This window comes from Convolutriloba macropyga, chromosome 7, assembly GCF_964194025.1.
Source record: "Convolutriloba macropyga chromosome 7, txConMacr16.3, whole genome shotgun sequence".
In the NCBI taxonomy this organism is placed as follows: domain Eukaryota; kingdom Metazoa; phylum Xenacoelomorpha; order Acoela; family Convolutidae; genus Convolutriloba; species Convolutriloba macropyga.
In genome coordinates, this window is record NC_134474.1 from 40,810,607 (window position 1) to 40,833,106 (window position 22,500).

The window sequence follows — 22,500 nt, forward strand, 5'->3', positions numbered from 1 at the left end:
AAAACCTCAAAAAAGAACTAAATATTACAAAATTGGAGACATAAAGCTGTCTAATCTTGCAACTATTTGTAGAAGACAAGTGTTTCGAATAATAGCCGCCAATCTTAGTGGCGCGAAAATGTTTATACCATAATGGGGGATAAATAGTCAAGAGTGAGAGAATCAATGGAAAAACCCTAGAAAAGAAAGCCATGAGATCTTGATTTCTTTCCAGAAGGAAATGACAATGGCGAGCTTATTCTCTTTCACAAGTCCCGCCGTTAAACGATTGCTCGGATGGAAGCAGGGTGACGAGGAAGAGAAGTGGGCTGAAAAAGCTGTTGATGCTCTTGTCAAGAAATTGAAAAAGCAGAAAGGTAGGTTGCAACTCATAAAATAAGCTACTGAATAAACTGCAAAATGAAGGCTAATATGTCTGGTGCTTTCAGGAGCCTTTGAAGACCTGGAGCGCGCGCTCAGTCGTCCTGGGGAGCCGAGCAATTGCGTGACAATCCCTCGTTCATTAGATGGGCGTCTTCAAGTTTCTCACAGAAAGGGCCTTCCTCACGTTATTTACTGTCGGGTTTGGCGCTGGCCAGACCTTCAATCTCACCATGAGTTGAAGGCCTTGGATATATGCAAGTTTCCTTTCAACAGCAAACAGAATGATGTCTGCATAAATCCCTACCACTACAAACGCGTCGAAACGCCAGGTTTGTAAACAATTGATGAGCAGGTAGCTTTATCGGTCAATCATGGCCTGGATTTTGGAAGACTGCAATCTGTACCCACTCAAACGTCACAAGGAGCAATGATTTAATAATTATTATCGACTGGCAGACGAGATTAAATTTGAGTTGTTTCAGTTCTTCCCCCAGTTTTGGTACCCAGATACAGTGAGTTTCCACCAACGCATAAGTTTTTGCCTGGAAGTGTGCCCTTTGGCCAGCCTGGACCTGGCGGTGTTCCTCCGGCTACTGGCTTAGATCAGTCAGCGGCCATGCCTTTCAATATGTCTCCCTTTCCCTCTGGAAGCAATCCGTCCAGCCCAAGCCAGACTGCAACTGCCACTGCTGCAGGACCAACTAGTCCATATGATTTATCGGGTAAGAGTTCCATCTCGTGCAGCAGAAGTCAGGTTTGTTTGGTATTAATTAGTATAATTGATATTTTGTGTATTAGAATATATAGTTATTAATAGCCGCCCTCATCTCAGCCGACTATTATAGCGCTCCTATTTATGTTTTTTACAATCCAATGTATTTGGATTGTATTGGTGTGGTCTTTTTTTAAGATGTGTTTACGCTTTTTTCAGCTTTTTCACGTCAACGAGAAGTCAAATTAGAGTGGTGATTTTAATCACGTTAGAGTAGTAAAGGGAGCGAAAAAAAGAGTTGGTCTGAAGCTTGACTTTTTCCTAGTACCTTTAAAGTGGAGTGAGATGGTATTTGAAGAAATTTTAGCGAATTTTTTTTCACATGTGGCATTTTGACTGCTGTTTTCAGTGTTTTTCCTCTTGAGTGCTTCTAATATGATGCACATGTGTTCTAATTAAGCCTTTTTGCAATTTTTAGATTTCATCAAAGGGCAGTTAGTGCTAGTTATCACTTTGACACAATGTGTTGTCATAAAATATTGGTGATTATTTGATTTTTGCCCCGTTTTTTTAATTAATTTTGTGGTCTTATTACTTTAGTAGCATTGATGACAGGTCTGATTGACTGCTAATGAGTTATGAGCATAAACATAATAGAACATAAAACATAATTAAAGGTTTGCGTTAACAGGTAGTGGTTTTCATGACTTAAACACTACTTCTTTTCAAACATTTTCAGTTAATTTTGGAGTTTTGCTAGTATTTGGTGGACTTTTTGTTGCCTCATCTTTAATCTCATTGCGAGCAGGTTTCTTAGATTGCTATTTGGTATCTGGGGGTAATTCAATCGATATTGCTATTTCTGTTCAAAACTTATGCTTCTATGACTTCGACCATTTTTATTGGTAAGTTTTTTTTTTACTTATCTGTTAGTCTTATTAATGACAGGTCTGGTCTCATGGTTGCTCTTGGCAATTACGTTAGCTGTTTCAGAGCGTAGGTGTTGATTTCTGTCAGTTTTACACTTATTGTTTTCCAAAAGTTTTATCGTGGTTTTGAGACTTTTTCAAAAAAAATAGAAGTGCTCCTATTCTGCCATTAAGACTGCTTAAGGGCATTTTCTGACTTCTAGAGTTTCATGGTTTGCTGTGGTTTAGGATTTTGACATGTAGTTATGTGGTTTTCTGGCTTTGAGGCCACTGACTTTCAAAAAAATTTTTGCCGAATTGATTTTTGAGGTTTCTGTGGATTTGACTCCTTTTGCTGTGATGTTCAATAATTCCTCGGTGTTGTTATATTTTGTTCTTATTTTAAGGATGAGTAGTCAATTTTGTCTTGATTTTCGCCCTTATAGGGTCATGGGCTCTGTAGAATGTCTTTAGATTTTGTAAAATCTAAATTTTGTAAAAGCTAGTTGGATTTTGTAAAAACTAAAATTGTGAATTCTCAGGTCATTGGTGAATTAAGTTCTTTGGATTGTAATCCAGGACTTGTCCTGCTGTGTTTTTGTAAAATGGGTTCACTTTTTTGGCTTTTCACGACAGTGAGAAGTCAAATTTGACTGCTGAATTTAATCATTTGAGGCATAAATGAATCCAATTAAGTGTTTGAGTTTACGACTAGTGTTTTCAATGACTTTGACTCTTTGTTCGCAGAATATTTTTCTCGATTTTTTTTGGTTTATAGAGTGTTTGTTGTATTTAACAGTTGTCTCATCTTTTAGTCACTGTAGATACAAGTCTCATAGGATGCTAATATGAATTATTTTGAATCATATTAGTTGCTTTTCTTTAAAGCTGATAGTTTCTTTAACTTTCCTTTTCAAGAAATATGGAATTTTCTGTGTTTGCGATTTTTTTGCTTAATTTGATGTCTAATCTCTTAGTCTCCTTAATGATAAGTCTCCTTGGTTGCTAAGGCTGCCTTAAGTAATCGAATTATTCGCTTCAGTTTTCAGCTGCTTTTTTCTTTGACTTTTACGTTTTTCATTTTCAAAATCATTTAATTCATTTTTGCATTTTGAGTATCGGTTGTGCCTAATGCTGTTTTATCAAGTTGTATCAATGATGGCAGATTTCATCGGTTGCTTATGAGGAATAGGTAAAACTAATTAGTCGCTTGAGTTCAATGTGATCGTTTTTAAAATTTTGACACCTGCTTTTTAAAAAACAAATCTTAGTGTGTTTGGTTGTCTTGTGGGTTTGGTCACTTCGTCTAAAATAACAATAAATTCGTCTTGGCCTTTTAATTCGTCTTAAATTGATACAATTGATGGGCTCCAACTTTTAGCTAATTTTTCCATTTAGTTACCATTTGATTTTAAAAGGCATAAGTGAGTCTTGCCTTCATTTGTAGTTCTATTGTCCCTTTTTCAGCCATCAGAACAGCTTAAAAGTATTTTATGACTTTTATAGTTTATTATATGCTGTGTTTAAGGGCTTTGACTGGTAGTTATCAGGTTCTCTTATTTTGGCGCTACTGGTTTTCGGAGTTTCTTTTTGCCAATTTTTTTTTGCTTCTTTTTGCCTCTTTTTTGCTTTCGTCTGTCATTGATTCCCACAAGGTTGTTTTATTATGTGCTCATTTTAAGGACAAATAGAGTTAATGTTTTCAAAGAAAAGTGCTTTTTAAGAGTTCTTAAAACATGGATAAAAATTCTTAATGGCTTCGTTGACTTTCTTATTATCATGTTGCTGTAAAAATGTTAGTCGTCGGGTCATAAGTTTATTCAATTCATTCTGTAAAATGAATTGTCGGGTCATTAGTTAATTCAATTCTTTGGATTGTAAATCTGAACTTTTTCTGCTATATTTTACTACGTCGAACAAAAATGTTTCGCTTTACCTCATTTTGCAGGCTTTTTGGCAGTTTGTGTGAAATCATTTCTGGTTTCACTCATCTCTCATTCTGCTCAAAGTGGTTTTAAACTGCAGTTGCTCAGCAAAGCAGTTCAAAATGAACAGAGTCCGTATAAAAATCGGAATAAACCCATGAATTTTAGATGCCCGTTACTTGAACTTTGTTCTTATAGGTCTTTGTTACCACCTCTAATGCTTATTGGTATTGATACTAGCCCCTGTATCCTCTCACTAAGAAACAGGAGTATGTTCACAAAATTGTCCGCACTTTGAAAATGTTGTTGTACAAAAATCGTTTTTTTTTTTATTATTTTCTATTCTTTCAATCCCAATCGTTGTTATGGGAATCAACGGCGGCTATTTTCCGACAATCTGCCGGGTGTGTTTAAATACGGACAAGATTCTTCATTTCTTTTAAAAACTGGATCTAGTGGAAGCAAATTTTGTCGAATTGAGTTAATTACGACACATGTGAGTCAGCATCCATGTTAATATCTTGTTCATTTGCTTTCAAGAATTGTCTGTAGACATTTTTTTGCTATGAGAAATTTCATTTTGTTTTTTAAAGAAGTATTGAAAAGTCGGCACTTTGTTATTGACAAGTTTTCGGAGAGGTTAAAACCACTTCGATTTGGAGTTTGTTAAAGCCGAATGTGTCATTGATCAAAGGCAGCAGCTAATTATATCGTCTAATTATTTTTCATCTGTTTAGATACCCCTCAGTCTGCTTATATGTCTGGAAACGAAGAGCACAAGACAAGCATTGAACAAATGCTAGAAGGCGGACAAGGTGGCGTGATCAACCATCACCCAATGCATTCTGCAGCTGCTGCAAATCGAGCTGGAGTTGGAAATATGCCGGTAGAAGTAACCCCGGTCAACTATCAGGAACCACCTTGGTGGTGTTCTATTGCCTATTATGAGTTAAATTACAGAGTGGGCGAACCTTTTCACGCATCCAGACCGAGTATTGTGATAGATGGATTTACTGAGCCTTCAAATCCTGAACGATTTTGCCTCGGATTACTGTCAAACGTTAACAGAAATTCGACTATTGAGAATACGAGACGACATATTGGCAAAGGTGCGTTTCTTAGATGACTCAGCAGATGTGCTCTGACTATTTCCATAACCTCTTTGAGGAAAACCTCAAAGTGCAATTTTAGAAATTGAGAGCGCGTCAACAATAGGCTGGACTAAGCGTTATAATCAAATATAAGTTACTTAACTACTTGGAGTCGCTGAGAAGAACATCGGACGTCGATCGAGCACCGCGTAGCTATTTGACATGCTAAGCCAGAGCTTTGAGTTACTGCTTCAGAATCACGAAACCCTGCTTGAAGCGCCTGATCAAATTTAAAATTGCCGAAGTCGGTGGCTATGTCCAACTTCTTTCTGTGTATAGGAAATTTTGGCACCGCAGATTTCACTTTCAAATTTGCTACTGCGTGATTTAATAAACATAGAGATGTATTTCATGGAGATATTAAAGTTGGTAATATTGTCATGAACTGGCTTGTGTTACAGGAGTGCATTTATACTACGTGGGCGGTGAAGTGTTTGCAGAGTGCCTGAGTGACAGTAGTATATTTGTGCAAAGTAGAAATTGCAACCACCACCACAACTTCCATCCCTCAACAGTCTGTAAAATACCTCCCGGTTGCAGGTATGTCCTCTTCAGTTATATTTTGGCCAGTTAGGAAACTAATGGCTCTAAAGTGGAGTTTTATGCAATTATTGTAATGTTTTCTATGCAAAATTTTGCTTTACTCTTTTGACGCTTTGGGTGACTTCACGCTTGACTTCCTGATTTTTGGGTGATCTAGATTGCTCTCTCATTCAGAATTTCAAGCTGCTGAGCTCAATTGTTTGGAGTTTACAACTAAAAGTCGAATAAAAAGTGCGCTGATTTTGGTTTCATCTCTTTGTTTTTAATAGCCGCCCTCATCTTCTCAGCCGGCTATTATAGCGCTCCTATTTTTTTTTTTTACTTCGTCGAATAAAAAAATGTTTCGCTTTACCTCATTTTGCCGCCTTTTCAACATTTTGCGTGAAATCTTTTTGACTTCTCTAGGCTAGTTTCTCTCTTCTCTCATTCTGCTAAAAGTGAATTTGAACATCAGTTGCTCAGCAAAGCAATTCAAAATGAACAGAGTCAGTATAAAAATGGATGTCAGAAATAGAAACGGGATAAACCCATAAAGCCCAATTTTAGATGCCCGCTATTTGAACGTCGTTCCTATAAGTCTTATTTACCATCTCTAATGCTTATTGTTATTGATAGGAGCCCCTGTAGCCTCTCTCTAAGAAACAGAAGTATGTTCAACTACGAAATGCCATCAAAATAAATCCGACTTAAAAAAATGTTTTTGTACAAAAATCTTTTTTTTTTCAATATCTTCTGTTATTTCAATCCCAATCATGCTTAATGGAATCAATGGCGGCTATTTTCCGGCAATCTGCCGGGTATGTTTACTGGTGGACTATATAAGGTCTAATAACATAATCGCATAGCATTAGTAATGGCTGGGTCTGCTACTGTTACCAGTCTGACAGTTGAAATCAATTAGTTTGAAAAAATTTTGGGGTACATTTATTTGCTTTTGTGAAACTGCAATTGTCGAGCTGTTGAACGGTATGCGCAATAGGACAGATTTTTGGTTTGAAAACCGTATTTCATAGATACCATTGCAGCATAAAATCAGTTGACGGCATATCATCAATAAGGGCCTGATAGCCGAGTGGGTAGTGCATCTGGTACTGGATCTGTAGGACAATGGTTGGGATCCCGGCGGTGTTAAATGTTTTTCAACCCGCCTGTCGTTTGAGAGCAATTCTTCCGACATTAGTCGGTTTATGTTTATACCATAAGAAACAGGTGAAGCCCGGACATTAAGATTTATTGCACTGAGTTTTCAATCTATGATAATTGTTATCACTGTTAAGCTCAGTGTCTTAGATTTAGTCAGACTTAAATCAAGACCTCAAGCCTTGTGCATACATAATCTATATTCCCCACTCGGTTGAGGTTAGTTCGTCAGACGTTGGTTAGTTGTTTATTGATTGATTTTAAAAGACAATAAATTTATTGATAACTTCCTTAATTTCTCTTACGAAATTTCAAGCAACTGTTTATATACGTTGATGTTGTTTTTGTGTGCGCACGTGTGTGTTCGGGCGCGCGTACGTGCGCTAAATGCAAAAATTTTGTTTCACTGGATTTGTGTTTTGATTGACTTTTTGATTTATGTGCTAGAAATTAGGCTCTCTGTCTCGCGTTCTTTTCTCTCATTCATATTTTCAAGCAGCTCAATTGGCGGTTTTCTACTAAAATTAGAATAACAGTGCGCCAAAATTTGGTCAATATGCTCCGTTTAACAAATGTTGTCTTTAAGTAGTTTTTAACATTTTTTGAGGAACTGTTTAATAGCTCTTGAACGAAGTTCATAGCAATTATTGTAAAGGTGTGTGTCTTTTTTATGCAAAATTTTTGCTTGACAATTTTGACTTTTCGAGTGACTTTTACGCCCTTGACTTTGCGTTTCGCGTGATCTAAAATTCTCTCTCAATCAATTTCAAGCAGCTGAATTCAATTAGCGGCAATTTAATACTAAAAGTCAAATGAAAAGTGCGCCGAAACTAGTGCCTTTTTTCACTTTAAATCTTAATAGTGGTATATTTTAACCTCTAATGTGGTTATTTGAAGCCCACTATTGAACTTCTTAGTCTCATTTTGGCTCCCCATCCCTCTCCCCCCCCCACCCCCACCCCCCCCCCGACTGAAGCAGGCTGCAATTGATTAGAGCTCCCACTAGTCGTTCGAGAGCAATTCTTCCGACATTTAGTCGATTATGTTTCCTTTTAGCGCGGTAGATTGTTAATTGGTGTCGAACGAAGTTTGAAGCAATTATTTTTAACGTGTTTGTCTTTTTTTGCTAAATTTTTCCTTGACTGTTTTGTCTTCGAGAAACTGTTACACCCTTGACTTCGTTTTGCGTGATCTAAATAAGCGGTGGCATAAGCGGTGGCAGTTCAATGCTATAATTCTAATGAAAATTGCGCAATTTTACTTCGTAATTGCGTCAATTTCGGTAGTTGTTTCAGTGATATATAGTAACCTCTAATGACGTTATTTGAAGCCCCCGGTAGTGAATTCAGTTACTCGGCCCTCCCCAACTAAAGCAGGCTGCAATAGATTCGAGCTCAAATAGACGTAATATATTTGAAGAAAGTCAGTTATGTTTGGGTATTTGTTTGCGCAATTTCAGTTACATATCTGACTGTTTCGTCTTGTCAAGTATTATCTCAGGTGTTTGATTTTCAGCCTAAAAATCTTCAACAACCAAGAATTCGCCCAACTCCTCTCGAACTCAGTGAACCATGGTTTTGAGGCAGTCTACGAGCTGACCAAGATGTGCACGATAAGAATGAGCTTTGTAAAAGGATGGGGTGCCGAGTACCACCGTCAAGACGTCACTAGCACTCCCTGCTGGATAGAGATCCACCTTCATGGTCCACTCCAGTGGCTGGACAAAGTCCTAACTCAGATGGGATCTCCCAGGAATCCGATTTCTTCTGTCTCATAACGGATACTCTTTGTAATGGCAAATTTAATGACATCACTTGTGATAATATTAATAAACAGAGGCTCTTTTGTTATCATAAAGTTACTTTTCTTCGGGATCGGTTTTCACATGGTGTTGGAAAATTCCTATTTACTGCCTCAGTATGATCATTCACAGCTTGTCAAGAGTTATAGGTATAAGCGTTTGAACGTTGGCTCAGGCCATCAAAGTTTGGACATGGATCCAAGAATTAAGTTTTGATTGAATCAATTCTCGATTTCCGTTTTGTGGCGGGTGTTGGTGAACAAAGATCCCGACTTGTTTTTGAATGTTTTTAATGCCCTTGTAACTCATCTTCTGAACTTAGCTTTAAACTCCCTTCCCTACAATGATTCGTGGAACCCCCCGAGATGGGAACTCAATTGTTGTCATGCATGGATAATGTCCAAACGCTGTGTGCTTCTGTTATGCAAATAAGTTTGTATTAGGTTTCATTTATATTAGTCGATGACCTTATTTGGTCATGCTGTAGTGACTGCTGCTGAAACGGGAGTCTACCACCCCCCCCCCCCCTCACCATTGCCGTTTATGACACTCGTTGAGACTTGAAATATATGCTTTATAGGAGCAGGTTCCTTAGCAGAATATCTGGTGGGTCTAGCGGTTGTTTATATAATATGTGGTTAAATAATACGCATTGAGCACCCTACACTGAAATTATTACATGCTCACTAAAGTGGGGGTGGGGTACAGATAGATCCTGAAAAGTGTCGGTAAATTCTGTGTGATTATTTTAGATATGTCTTCTTTATCATTCAAGGAAAAGATGATTGTTTACTTAATTTTATTCCCTCCCTCAGAGCCCGAACACAGTTGTGTTTCCCCAATTTTGAGTCATAAACAAACGTTTAAAGCCTTTCTCCTTTAGCAGGACATTTCTGATCACACTTTGAGAAAGCAATCAATTTAATTGACTTTTCTTTACCTTAAGTAAATGCCCACCTAGCAAAGATTGGAATGTATAATATTTTCATCTCTATTTGTTCACATGTTGATTCATGTTTTCATTTGTACCTTTTGGCAGTCTTGTTTGTATCCTGATTTAATATTATTTGTATAAACACAACGTCGATTTTACCAGTCAGTCAAAAATCTGATGATGCTTGTTAGCTGTTAACAACACAAATAAGTGCGTTCAGTCTTGAATTAATAATGAAAAGAAAAAGGCAACTAGGACTAAAACGTCAGCAAAAACAAGATTTAGTCAATATTTAAGTGCCTGTATTTTTCCTAACAGGGGTAGCATAGGAGTAGTCATTAGTATGTTAGACGCCAAATTTGCTATTTTGATCAATTTTAAGGAAATAGGAAGGATATTATTTGCAATATTTCATCTGATAATTAGTCCTGTCACAACTATTCGGACGTAAGGGTTATGAGGTATTTAAGTGGAATTATTAGTATAATAACTCAGCAGTTATTAAGCACCCGATACATGGTGTAAGTGTGATTGGGTGTTTGCATAGTAAGTCTAATTTAATAGCGTAGGTCATATACGTTGATTAGAACCAGGTGATTATAGACTTTGATAAATATACTTTGTCCCCTTAGAGGCATTTAATGATTCAAGCTGACATGCATAACAAGGGGAGAGTAAAAGAATAAAAGAGAAGTTTTGGCGCCTCACTTTATTAATTTTTGTCGGCCCAAGAGTGACTTGAATGCCTGTAGATATATAAGTAAGCGTGCGCTCACTCATGGTTGTTGCATTGTATGAACAAATGTCGCTTAAAATATCACTACTTATGAACAAAATTCATAAAAATGCAGCTCCCTAATTTATTAAATTGAAGTCCATCAAAGCTAGCAAAAATTTTAATAAAGATTTTTAAAATTGCCTGGAAAATTTTCATGCTTTTAAAGACTGTTAACTAAAATTTTTTAAAAGGGTTACGGGGAAATTAATACACGAATGAAAGAAGGAAAAATTTCACTATTTTAGAAGTAAATTTGTAAAGCATAATTGAGCGAAAAAGCACAGGAGTTATCCGCAGTGAAGCATTTGTTATAAGGTATCCTTAAGTATGAAAGGATAGTTTCACCTGGTCTTAATTGGCTTTGCTCTATTGTTCCCAAGTTGCTTTTTGTCTTCACTTTGGGGATATTTTGAATTGTTTACTTTACAAAATAGAGAACAAACAAAATGAATATTCATGCGTAGAGATGTTCTGTTTTTTCAGCAGTGAACAAAGATTGCTGTTGTAAACAACCGTATACGATGCTGATGATGATAAATAAACAATAGCTCTACTATCAACCTCCATACTTTAGTATTATATTTCTTCTATTACTACATAAATTTGCGACTAACATTATACATATGAGATGATTTCGTGCCTTTATGATGCTGTTTATATCCTGTTTGTATCCCGTCAAAACAATAACTTGAGGAAGTTATGAATTAGTTAATAACAAGTTTGTAGTAAACTACAATGTATACACTCTTTACAACAGGCAGATGCCTTGATTTTCAAGCCGGATATTTGAAAAAAAAATGTGAATTGTATAATAAAAAATCAATGCGTATTGGATGTTGAAAATCATGTATCATGCTCTAAATAGATACGCTTATGTATTGGATCACAATTGATTGAAATCTTTGGTATTTTTCGCATTATAAAAATGGTATATACTGGTATATACTAATATACAGCTTAATAAATGATTTCAATATGTCAGGTAATAAGATTTTCTTTACGCTTGAGAGCGCTGATTTTGGGATAGTCATATACTGTTCTCAATAGGGTTCAGATTTGTGATCCAAACAAAGTAGGAACTGGCATGCAGTTCGTCCTAATTCAGTGGTCTCTTAGCTTCTCCCGTTCTTCAGTAGATTTAGAATCTGTTTACTCAATTTAACACGTGTGACAGATTTTCATTTTTCAATTTATATTAATATGCGAAATCTGTCCATCAACACAAAAAAATTTTGTATAAAACAGTTTTTCAACAGTTAGTCATCAACGAAGCGCAAAATTTTCAACTTGACTCGAAGAGAGCTTACCCAGACCGCTTCTTCGCTTGAAAACAGAAAAATGGCCAGGCTGAACTGGTTTTTAATTGCTCGTGGAGTTGAAAATCTTAAATGCCGCGGAGCCACAGCAGAGGCCGTTAATGATCTCGTAGTTGTTTTTCCGAAAAGGCGCTAGCTCGCTTGAAGGATTCAAATGTGCTTTCGAACGTCTCTCATTTTGATATAAAATTGAGGAGAGATTTCAGATAGTTTTTTGCGCTGTGCATTCTCTTGTGTTCGTTCTTTGGTCTCTTAGCTACTGGTCTAGACACTGTTTTGCTGCTAATAGCCGACAATCTGCTGGCTATGTGTTCACGCATTGAGATAAGATGGGGATGTTAAGAATTGATTTTTGTTTATTAAAATTAGCTGTTTATTAAAATTAATCTCAATCAAACTTTGTTGCAATTATTAGTCCTGTTGCTCTTTTTACGACTCCAAGAGGAGTATTGCTTCTATATACTTTTGAAACTGAAGCATAACTGTTCATGACTTCAACTTTGATTTCATAATTGCTAACAATTGCCTTAGTTCTACTAGTCTTTCTAATGCGAATTTTCTTTCTACTGATATTCTTTGTCTACCAACAAATTTCGTGACGTCTTGAAAAACGGGATGAAATGGAATGGCCCGAGGGCATTAAATCACCCAGCAGTTTTTTAGAGCATTACTAGTTTTTAAGTGTGCGATTCACCGATTGTTGATGAAAAATTCAAGCATAGTTCGACCCATTGACGCCCCTCCGACTCATAGCGCAACATCAAGTTTATGCAGGCGTAAATTAACGGTGTGAAGGAACATTTTGCGACTTTGGATACACCCTACTTTTTTGCCCCCTCTCCCTAACCTTAAGTTTTAAGGTCATGCCTAGCAAACCAAACCTCTCACCAATCTTTTGAGGGCAATTCGTCCGACCTTAGTCAGTTGTTCAATTTTTTTTGTTGAATATAGTTTCAAGGTGAGCACAGAGGCTTAATTTCTTATCAAGGTTTAAACTTTAGAGTGTATATCAGATCTGATTTTCATTGCCTGCTATTTTGTTGCACGTTTTTTTCTATATGGAAAGCTGGTCTTGGCAGATTTTAGAAAAAGTTCAAGGTTTTTGCCTATCTGTTTTTGTTTTCAATTGACCTTTACCTCTTCTTCCGTTTGAGTTCTGAGTGGTCTCAATAGTTCTCAGTATTAAGTTTAAACATCTCCAGACACTTGACTGCCCCTTTCTCCAAGCCAGCACCTTGTGTTTGAATTAACTGAATTAAGTAATCTTTAGCAAATTAGCCAAGTAGCAATCTGTTCTTGCGAAAAGTATTCGTTTTTACGAGATCTTCATACCATCATAATTGGCACAATTACTTATTGGATAACAAACTAAAGACAAAATTTCTGCGATCGTTTCTTACCATTTTCAAAGAGATTCGGGTACCATTTCAAATATAATTAAATTAGCCTTGGGAGCCTGCATGGTTAGCTGGTAAACTTAGCAATATATTTAAACTTATAGATGGAAACTTTTGCTGCAGCTGTGTGAAAAAACTATATTTTTCTATTTTTCGTGGTGTTTGGGGCTAGCGTAGAAACTTTGGACAATGTTTCGTCACTCATTTCCACGCCCTAACTTAAAAATTTTCACAATATAAGAAGCTCTTTCAATATAACTACAGATAGAGTCAATTAGACCGAAATGAAAGAAAGCCAATAAATTTTTCGTTTTATGGAATCTAGTGACAAAAAAGTGTCTCCACCTTTCATGATTCATTTACCACTTTCAGCGCTGGAATTTAGTTGATCAAAACGCGGAAGTCAGTTACTTATATCTTACTTAGGGCATACATTTTCTCACGAGTATTCACGGATAAGAGTATCTCATTTCCACAACTTTGAACGTGTAATTAGCCTAAACTTCATTCCCCGAATTGTTTCATCCCCAATTGTTTCATAAATTTCCCGCTCGGTATGATTTGTGGATTGAGAGATTAAGTTTTTACAAGATAAATTAAATTAAGTCTTTGAATTTGGTCACAAGTAATTACGAAACAATTTGGGGAATAAAGTTTAGGCTAATTACACGTTCAAAGTTGTGGAAATGAGATACTCTTATCCGTGAATACTCGTGAGAAAATGTAAGCCGTAAGTACGATATAAGTAACTGACTTCCGCGTTTTGCTTAACTAAATTCCAGCGCTGAAAGTGGTAAATGAATCATGAAAGGTGGAGACACGTTTATGTCACTAGATTCCACAAAACGCATGACTTATTGACATTTGGCTCCTTGGACATTGGATACGTTATCAAATGCTACCTACTTTCCATCTGATTTTCGTTATCTATAACTCAAAAATTAAGGGACTGTCGTTTTATCTGACGTGAGATTCTGAGAACATTAATGGGTTCGACTAAACCTTGGCTCCAACTATGCCGACTGAACTCTGAAGAAGGTAAAAAATAGCTTTTAAGTTTTTGAATATTCGTATGAGCTTCCCAATTTCGTAAGTTAGACCACTTTAATAATTTTGAGCAGATAAAAAAGTAAATGTTAATTCGTCATCCTGCTAATTGCTGCAAAGTGAAAGCTGAGGCTAATTTTGATTGCGTGACTTCTGTGACTAAAGAGACTTGGTGCTCGACTGTATTTTTGAGACGCAGAATTATTGTTATTTACATGTCTCTTTAAGCTGGAGGATATTTAATCACGACTTATTGGCTTGAATATTGACGTCTGCGTTCTTGAACATTGGGGGGGGGGGGGGGGGAAACATATGGAAAACATATTTTAGGCACACTAGTTAATGACGTAACTTTCTTGTCGAAAAGACTATTTTGAAAACTGTTAAATCCCCTGCTGACCCGAATGTGGCCACGCACCCAAAGAACCCTTCCACTTGCTGCCTGACCCTTGATCTATTCCGGCACCTCTTCACTTCATCCGCCTCTTACAGTCATATTACTACCAGGCACCCCTTAGCACCACAATCGAAGCGCATGTTATCTACTTTGAGTCGGTCCCTTATTCTTTTCCAGTTTTTGAATTTGGTTCGTATTTGTGGGTTTAGGTCGTATTCAGATCTTTATTGGGGTTTGTGTGACCTGAATTTCTAATTGTGCGTCCTGGTTATTTTCCGCTTTTCCCTGAGCCACTACAATTTGTCATATAGCGTTTTTAAATTAACATATTGGCGATGAAGTTAGCGTTGTGACTAAATTTGGCTGCTCAAAAGAATTTAAGCACATCCACGTTTAGTTTGCGACTGTTTGACTTTGAGTAGTTGTTTTTAAGAGTAGTGAGTTTCAATAAGCAAAATTAAACTGATTCTCATCCGATTTTTTTTAGCTGAATATCAGATTTTTTTTAAAAAAATGCGTCAAATGTGTAAAATGAAACCACTAACGACTCAAATGAAAGTTTTTAAAGGATCAAACTAAAATTTTCATGGAGTAAGGTTTTTTTTTTTTTGCAACAAGTAAATTAAAATTATAACCATACGGTTAAATATACCTGAAACAAAAAATAATTCAAATCATTCAAACAAAATAATATAATAAACATCAACAATCTTCTTAAAGAATCACATTTTAAAATTTTCTTTCGATTGTTTTCTTCCTAAAAATAAAAATAACTTTTAAAAGCTCCTACGTTACTATTCAAAGGAATTTTTTCATGTTGTGAGAGCAAGAAATCATTCAACGTTTTCTTAAAAACTTTTCCATTTTTTGCCAACCGAAGCCAATGTGGTAACTTATTCCATTTTTGTACGCATTGACGAACAATCGAATTCATTCCAAAGCTTGTTTCGGCATTTTGTCTAACTTTGAATTGTTTTGTTCGAGTATTTTGATGAAGACTCAGATACCCGTGAAAATTTTCAGGATTTTCTGGCCTAGCGATATCATAATAAAATTTAATTAGCGACATTTTCGCTATTATCAGCTCAGCTGGTAGGGTTTTTGTCTGGATTAGCAGATCTCTCGCTTTGTCATACTTTTTGCGTAGAAAACACACCTTTATACCCCAGTTAATCTGTCGGTTAAGGCGTTTTAGGTTTTTTGCAGATAAATTTTGAAAAAAGATTGCCGAAAATGATAAGTCCGAAAGCACAAGTGATTTTAGAAGAAGAATGCGCGCGTTCAGGGGAACTTGATGTCTTATAAGGTAAATTGATCTTATAGCATGAGCCATCTTTTTCAAGGTTTTATTCGGCTGCTCCTCAAAACTAAGATTCCTGTCAATTTGAATACCAAGATATCTGCAACTTTTTTGTGTTGTGAGAACTTCGTTTTTGTAAAAAATAGATCCGAAATCAGAATTATCGCGCGAGAAAAAGATTAATTCGGTTTTGTTTGTATTCAAAGTTAGTTTGTTCATCTCTACATATTCTTCTGTTTTTTGTAAAATTTCCGTGACTTTTCCATGAAAGCTACCTTTCTGTCCACAACAGACAATACTTGTGTCATCTGCGAATTGAATTACCTTTTCCGTTGTGCTTATATTAGATGAGAAATCGTTCACATATAAAAGAAAAATGAGTGGTCCTAAAACAGTTCCTTGTGGCACACCGTGATTCAAAATTTCACAATCAGAGAATACGCCATTAAGTTTTACCTTTTGTCTACGGTTGGCAAGAAATGAAAACAATACCTCTTTCGCTTCCTGGGAAAAACCATACATTTCAATTTTTTTCAGGAAAATGTTATGCGAAATGGAATTAAATGCTTTTGCAAGGTCTAGAAAAATAGCCACAGTTTCTTTGCTTTTATCTAGATTAGCCGAAACTGTTTCAACCAGTTCTAGAACTGCATCTGTTGCAGACTTTTTTTTCTGAAATCCGAATTGCTCTTTGTTTATAATTTTATGCTTATCAATGAACTCCATTATCTGAGTCAGGAGGAGGCGCTCAAAAATTTTTGCAAAACTCGGAGTTACAGAAATTGGTCGATAATTTGTGCTATCTAGCTTATCACCTTTTTTAAAAATTGGTGTTACATAGGCTAGTTTCATTTTTGTTGGGAAAACATTCTCCTTAATGCACTGATTCAAGGCGAACTGTAGATGTGCGCCTATAGCTAATTTGCCAGACTTTATGAGTCGAATTGAGAATTCACCTGGTCCTGCCGCTTTGTTATCGTCAAGCGAGTCAATGACTGAATAAAGTTCTTTTTTAGTCACAGTTCTGAATGTGAATTCAGGTATATTAAGTTTATCAGGGTATTTACAAGCAATATTTGAACCTTTGAAAACTCCTAGATTAGCAAATGCTCTATTTAGACAATTGACAATGTTTTTTGGTTCCCTTGAAATTTCACCACTGTCTAATCTGATTTCATCAACCTTGACAACTCTTTCACTCGGAATGGTCTTTTGTTTAATGAATTTCCATTGTTCCTTGCTTGTTGGTAGTTTTTGGAAGAAATTGATGCAAAAATTGTTGTGCGCCTCCCTTAGTCTCCTATTAACTAAGTTTCTTATGCGCTTAAATTCACTGTACGTCTCACTGTCAGGACTTCTTTTCCATTTATTGAACAAAAAATGTTTTTGGGCAATCAAATGTTTCAATTCTTGTGTTAACCAGGGCTTAGAATTCTTAGAAATTTCTCCCCTTTTTTTAACACTCTGAATTGGTGCGTGTTTTTCAACAATTTTCTCGAAAATATCGATGAATGAATCAAACATATCGTTGCCATTCTCACATTGGTACATTCGAAACCATTCGGCGAGGGCAAGATCTCTGTTAAATTTAGAGCGTGAGAAAAATCGAAAACTTCTCATCGTTATTATGTTGTCACTCTGAGATTTCAATGGGAGGTTTGATTCGAAGATAACAAGAAAATGGTCGGAGTTAAAAGGGGTTGTTGTGACATTGTAGGCAATTATCTGATCTTTTGAAACAAAACAGTGATCAATAAGTGTAAATGTTTTATCAGTACCTCTGGTTGCATCCCTTAGGTTAACAATTTCTAATCCTGAATTTGACGCAAAAACATCTAGTTTACTTTTCTCTATATTGTTCAGATAATTCAAGTTGTAATCTCCCGGCAAAATAACGTTATCTGTAACGCTATATGCCCCCGATACTTCGGTACTTAACTGATCAAGAAAATACTCACCAAGACGTTTGTTTGGGCAATAAGAAACGTTAACAAGTAATTTTTCAGTCAGAGGGTCTGTTATTTCAAGCCAAATGGATTCAAAAAAACTCTCATCAACCGTTTCAAGGCTTCGTTTAATATCAGCCTTAAATTTTTTCGGGACAAAAATGCCTACTCCTCCGCCCTTTGAAGCCCCTGTTTTGTCTGATCTACATTTCCCCAAGAAAGTATGCGATGCTGTTAAAAAGTTATTTTCAATGTTACAATCAGTGTCCAACCAGGTTTCAGTTACAGCGACAAACGTATTAATGGGAGCTGTTTGCAAAAAATTAGCAAACTCTTCGAACTTGTTCTTCAAGCTTTGACAATTAATAAGGAAAAATAAAGGCGAGTGGCTTGTTCCTCTGTTTTTTAAGTAACTTGAATACTCAATTAAATTTTCCAGATGAGGCCCTGGGTTCAATTCAATGTCCCCTGACAGCATGAGACGTACAAGTGAACAAAAAACTAATAGTTTTAGGAAGAAAACAAAAAAGTTTTAGTCAAAAACAAGTTTTAGTCTAAAATTAATTTCTTTTGAGTCGTTTTTACTTTTTTGCCTATTTCTGAACGATTTTTCAGTAATTTTTTAAACGATTAAGTAGTGGCTTTTTTAGTTTTGGCGTTTTCCTAGCGTTCTTAAAAATACCTACAAAAAATAATGCTTCTTCAATCTAAAAATCAGTTTTGTTGAATTGATTGAAATAAGTTCTTGATATTTCTTAATATTTTGAAAGTTAGCTCATGTAAATAAAAAAAATTGAGCATTGAAGGCCAAATGAGCAATTATGTCTTCCCTCTGGCTAATTTGTGAGCACTTTCAAACTTGGTGGACTTTTTTTTGTTTTCTTAAGTTAATTTTTATGTTTGGATGTTGCCCAATGCTACTATGTAATGCAAACACACGGTGAAATTTCAGAAAATGGGGAATTTTCGGTGTTTTTTCAGAAATGAGGAAAACAGTGTCAGAACAATTTACCCGATTCCATTTTATCCAATGCCATTTAACTTAATGCCATTATAATAAACCTGCCATTTTACCAAAAGTCAACTTTAATTTACCATATTGTTAAAATTACCAGAACGACTATTTAGCCGACTTTATAATTAAATGGCGCGTGGGACTTGATATGGAACTATCACAACCAAACATTAGATTATGAAATGGTATATAATTAAATCGGACGTGGGACTTGATATAAAACTATCACAACCGAACATCGGATAATGGAACGAAAAGATCAAAGAGCATTGGGTAAGTTGGCATTGGTTAAAATGGCATTGGGTAAATTGTCATGTAACTGAGGACAACAATAAAGCTTCACAAAATTTAACTCTAAAATGATTAAAATTTCCGTAGGCTTAATTATATTTAAATTTTAAACCAAACTACCGTCTGAGATAAGAAATGCGAAAATAACAATGTTAAAAAAAATAAAAATTAAAAGCAAATAAGCCTAATCGAATCCTTCAGTGTCTAATGGATATTGTTCAAAAACAAATCATTTAACCAGTTCGAAAAAAGATTTAACTTTTTCTGGTATCGAGTTTTATAATTGCTTCTAGTTCAGCAGCTTTTTTCAGAGTGAAATAGCATCAACATTTGCCGATGAAAAATTCCACAATTAGGTTTTCAATTAAACAAAGAGAGTTTGCACATGATGTTCCGACCCGCGCTCATCTATATTTTGACTGAACTGTCTTTTGACTTACATTTTTGACAAAGCGATAATCAAAAATAGATATTTGATTTTGAAAAAATCGTTACATAACCAAACTAATAATTAAATTAAATAATGCCATTCCTCATTACAACGCAATCTGACATTAAAACGATTTTGAGTTAAACAGCAACAAAGAAAGGAAAAACTGCAAATTTTCACTGCAAAAACTCATATCTAAATTTAAAAGCACCGATTAACAACGTCAAATTACAATGAGACAAAACCCCAGCTACACAAATTCACTTTTCCCTAACAACACAGTAGATGGGATTCCCTAATTAGACCAAGTCACAAGTCGACGAAAAGAAGAAATGAGGCGAAATTCAAAAATCAAAATTTTTTAAACCGATTTATTTTATTAGTCTTTAACTTCATTAGTTTTTAACAAAATAATTCTTGAAAAATTTACTAGAAAGTCATAATTAAACGCATAGGAACTTTCTTTGGTTAGTCTAAGTCACAGGAACGGACTAAAGATGCAGAAAAAGCTCAAAAAATACGAACAACAAAGTACAAACTTTGAGAAAAGACAAATTAGTGAAGCCATTAAAATCATTAGCTATTATCTGAATATTACGTATATTTGTTTCAATTTCTATTGAAAACACTTCAGCTAAAATTATACCGGTTGAATACATAAGTTATATTGGGCCACATTTGAAAACCATTGGGATCTGCTATTACGCGATTGTAGTTTACGCGAAAAACACTTGTCACATAACTTTATGAAAACGCATATTTTCCTACAAAATAAACATCAGTTACGCCATAATATCGTTACACGTGTTAATTTTGCAAATACAAGGAATTGTTTGGGCCTCTCAATGATGGCAAGTTACAAGTTGACGGAAAGAACAACAAAAACTGAAAAAATTGAAAAAATCTTAAAAATCTTGAAAAGGTATATAATCTTTAAGACTTTTTGCTATGAACTGAGTGTTGCGGGTGAATTAATTCATTCAACCATCAACTGCAAGCTCATGAGATCGGTGAGCATTTTACGGCTACCTAAAGAATACAAGAAACCGGCAAAAAAAATCAAATTAAAAAAGCAAATTGAGCGAGAAAAGTGTCGAAGCCATCAAATGAACTTTTTTTTTAAAAAAAATTCTGTATTCAATTATTTTCAGCAATGGAATTCTACTGTTTAACATTTTGACTCCAAACATAAACAAACACTTTAGAACCACGAAGGTTTTGAGAAAACAAAAGTTTCAACGCCATTAAATCCAATAGCTGTCAACGGAAGCTAATAAAGTCGCAAAGTTATGAAGCGTTGAGACGGCAAGGATGTCTGTTATTGATAATTCACCAGTAGGACATTACAATTAGTCGTTGACTTTGAAAACAACAACAAATAGGGGCAAAATCCAAAAATTATGTAAAGTTCGAGAACAAAGTGTCGAAGTAATTTAAACCATAAGTTTTTGTCTGAAAACTTTGTATGGTCCATTCAATGTCCTCTCCAAGCCCATGCAACTATGAATATAAAGATATTGTTAGGATTACAAAAGGAACCAAAATTACGAAGTAAATCCAAAAATTTTGGAAAAAAGTTGTGAAAACTCGTGCATTGAAGTCACAACAGCAATAGTTAGACGATAAAACCACTTACTGAACTAATTTTGGCTGAAAAAGAAAAAAAGGGTTCGATCGTTACTGAGACTGACTTACCATTCCCGAAAATAAGTTTAAAATTGATTAATGTAAAAAAACTCGAATAATCTTTTTTAAAGTCTTAACAGCCATTAGATTCAATAGCTTTCAACGGAAGTCAAATTAATAAGCTCAACTGTGCCTCGATTGGAGGATTACAACATTTGTGATGCATAGGTAATCAATAAGACATCACGATAAATCTTATGTCTATGTAAGTAACAACAAATACAGGCAAAAACCAAAGCCATTTAAACCCTTAATTTCTTCTCTGAAAACTTTATCCATGATCAATTGAACGTCTTCTCCATGCCAAAGGGAGATATCAATATCAGGATAAAATGATAAGATTTCAAGAGGAACCAATAATACGAAAATATCCAAAGTTTTTATTTAAAAAATTTACAATCTTGTGGTATTGAAGTCACATAACAAATAGTTAGAAGATACAACGTCTAACCAGTTTAATTTTGTTTGTAGTAAAAAGCAAGGGGTACTGTCATTACTGAGACTGACTTACAATTCACGAAAAAATGTTTATGATCTGTTAATGTTAAAAATTATTCTCGAAAAAATGTTTTTAAAGTCTTAACAGCCATTAGCTGTCCTCTCAAAGCTCTAGATAGGTTCTCTTTATGCTCATCACGAAACCTATTGCACATTTAGTTGACAAGTCTAAGCTATAGAACTCCAAAAAATTAGTAAAACCCCAAAAAGAAAATCAAATTTTCATTTGAAATAACGAAAACTCAGAGTCGAAGCCAAGAAAAAACGCGAGCGATTCCTTGCAAACGAATTTTTTGTTCATTGAGCTTCATTAGACTTCAAATCAGGTGTGTCATTAAGGGAACCTCGTTATGAAAAGTGACTAGTCTCTAGGGGACTTCAGAAAACAAAAAAAGGAACAATTTTCCTAAAAAAAAGCTCTTAAATAGATTTCAAATTTTTTGATAGTAAAATTCCCTGAGACCAGAACTAGTCTTTTTTTATCGCCTTTCATCTATTAGGAAATCAAAATTGATTCATTTTGTGGCATGAGATGTAATTTTGAATCAATATTTTAAATTAAAGAGATCTTTAGAGAAGAAAATTAAAGAGAAAAATTACGCTAAAATTGAACAAAATCATGCCAAATATCCTGTGTTCACACAAAACTTCAATCCTCTATAACTCCTCGAAAAAATCGAAATTCAAAAAATTCTTTATAATTCCATAGTTTACGCCGGACGAGCTTTTTAATGATACTACTCACATTTCTCTACGATGAATATATCGCTCGGCCAAAATTGTCTGAACAAAAAAAACCCATTTGAGTATATAGTTCCTCCCCCCACAAGTGAGGTCGGAACAAATAAATATATTGATGTTCCCTTACGAACATTTCTAGCGTCCCTCATTTTCTAGTTCCATTCAGCAATATATTTAAACT

The 22,500-nt window shown here is 35.3% G+C and overlaps 1 protein-coding gene across 1 annotated transcript in view; it reads left to right on the forward strand.

Moving 5' to 3' along the window:
* LOC142342865 (mothers against decapentaplegic homolog 5-like) overlaps positions 1-8,678 on the forward strand; it is a 130,636-nt gene extending 121,958 nt beyond the window's left edge. Inside the window, exons 2-7 of the mRNA XM_075394500.1 lie at positions 213-356; positions 429-692; positions 846-1,085; positions 4,646-5,017; positions 5,461-5,599; positions 8,258-8,678. Of these exons, the coding sequence (XP_075250615.1) occupies positions 221-356; positions 429-692; positions 846-1,085; positions 4,646-5,017; positions 5,461-5,599; positions 8,258-8,519 (1,413 nt within the window). The 5' untranslated portion in view covers positions 213-220 and the 3' untranslated portion in view covers positions 8,520-8,678. The remainder of the gene's footprint in view (positions 1-212; positions 357-428; positions 693-845; positions 1,086-4,645; positions 5,018-5,460; positions 5,600-8,257) is intronic.
* The last annotated feature ends 13,822 nt before the right edge of the window (positions 8,679-22,500 follow it).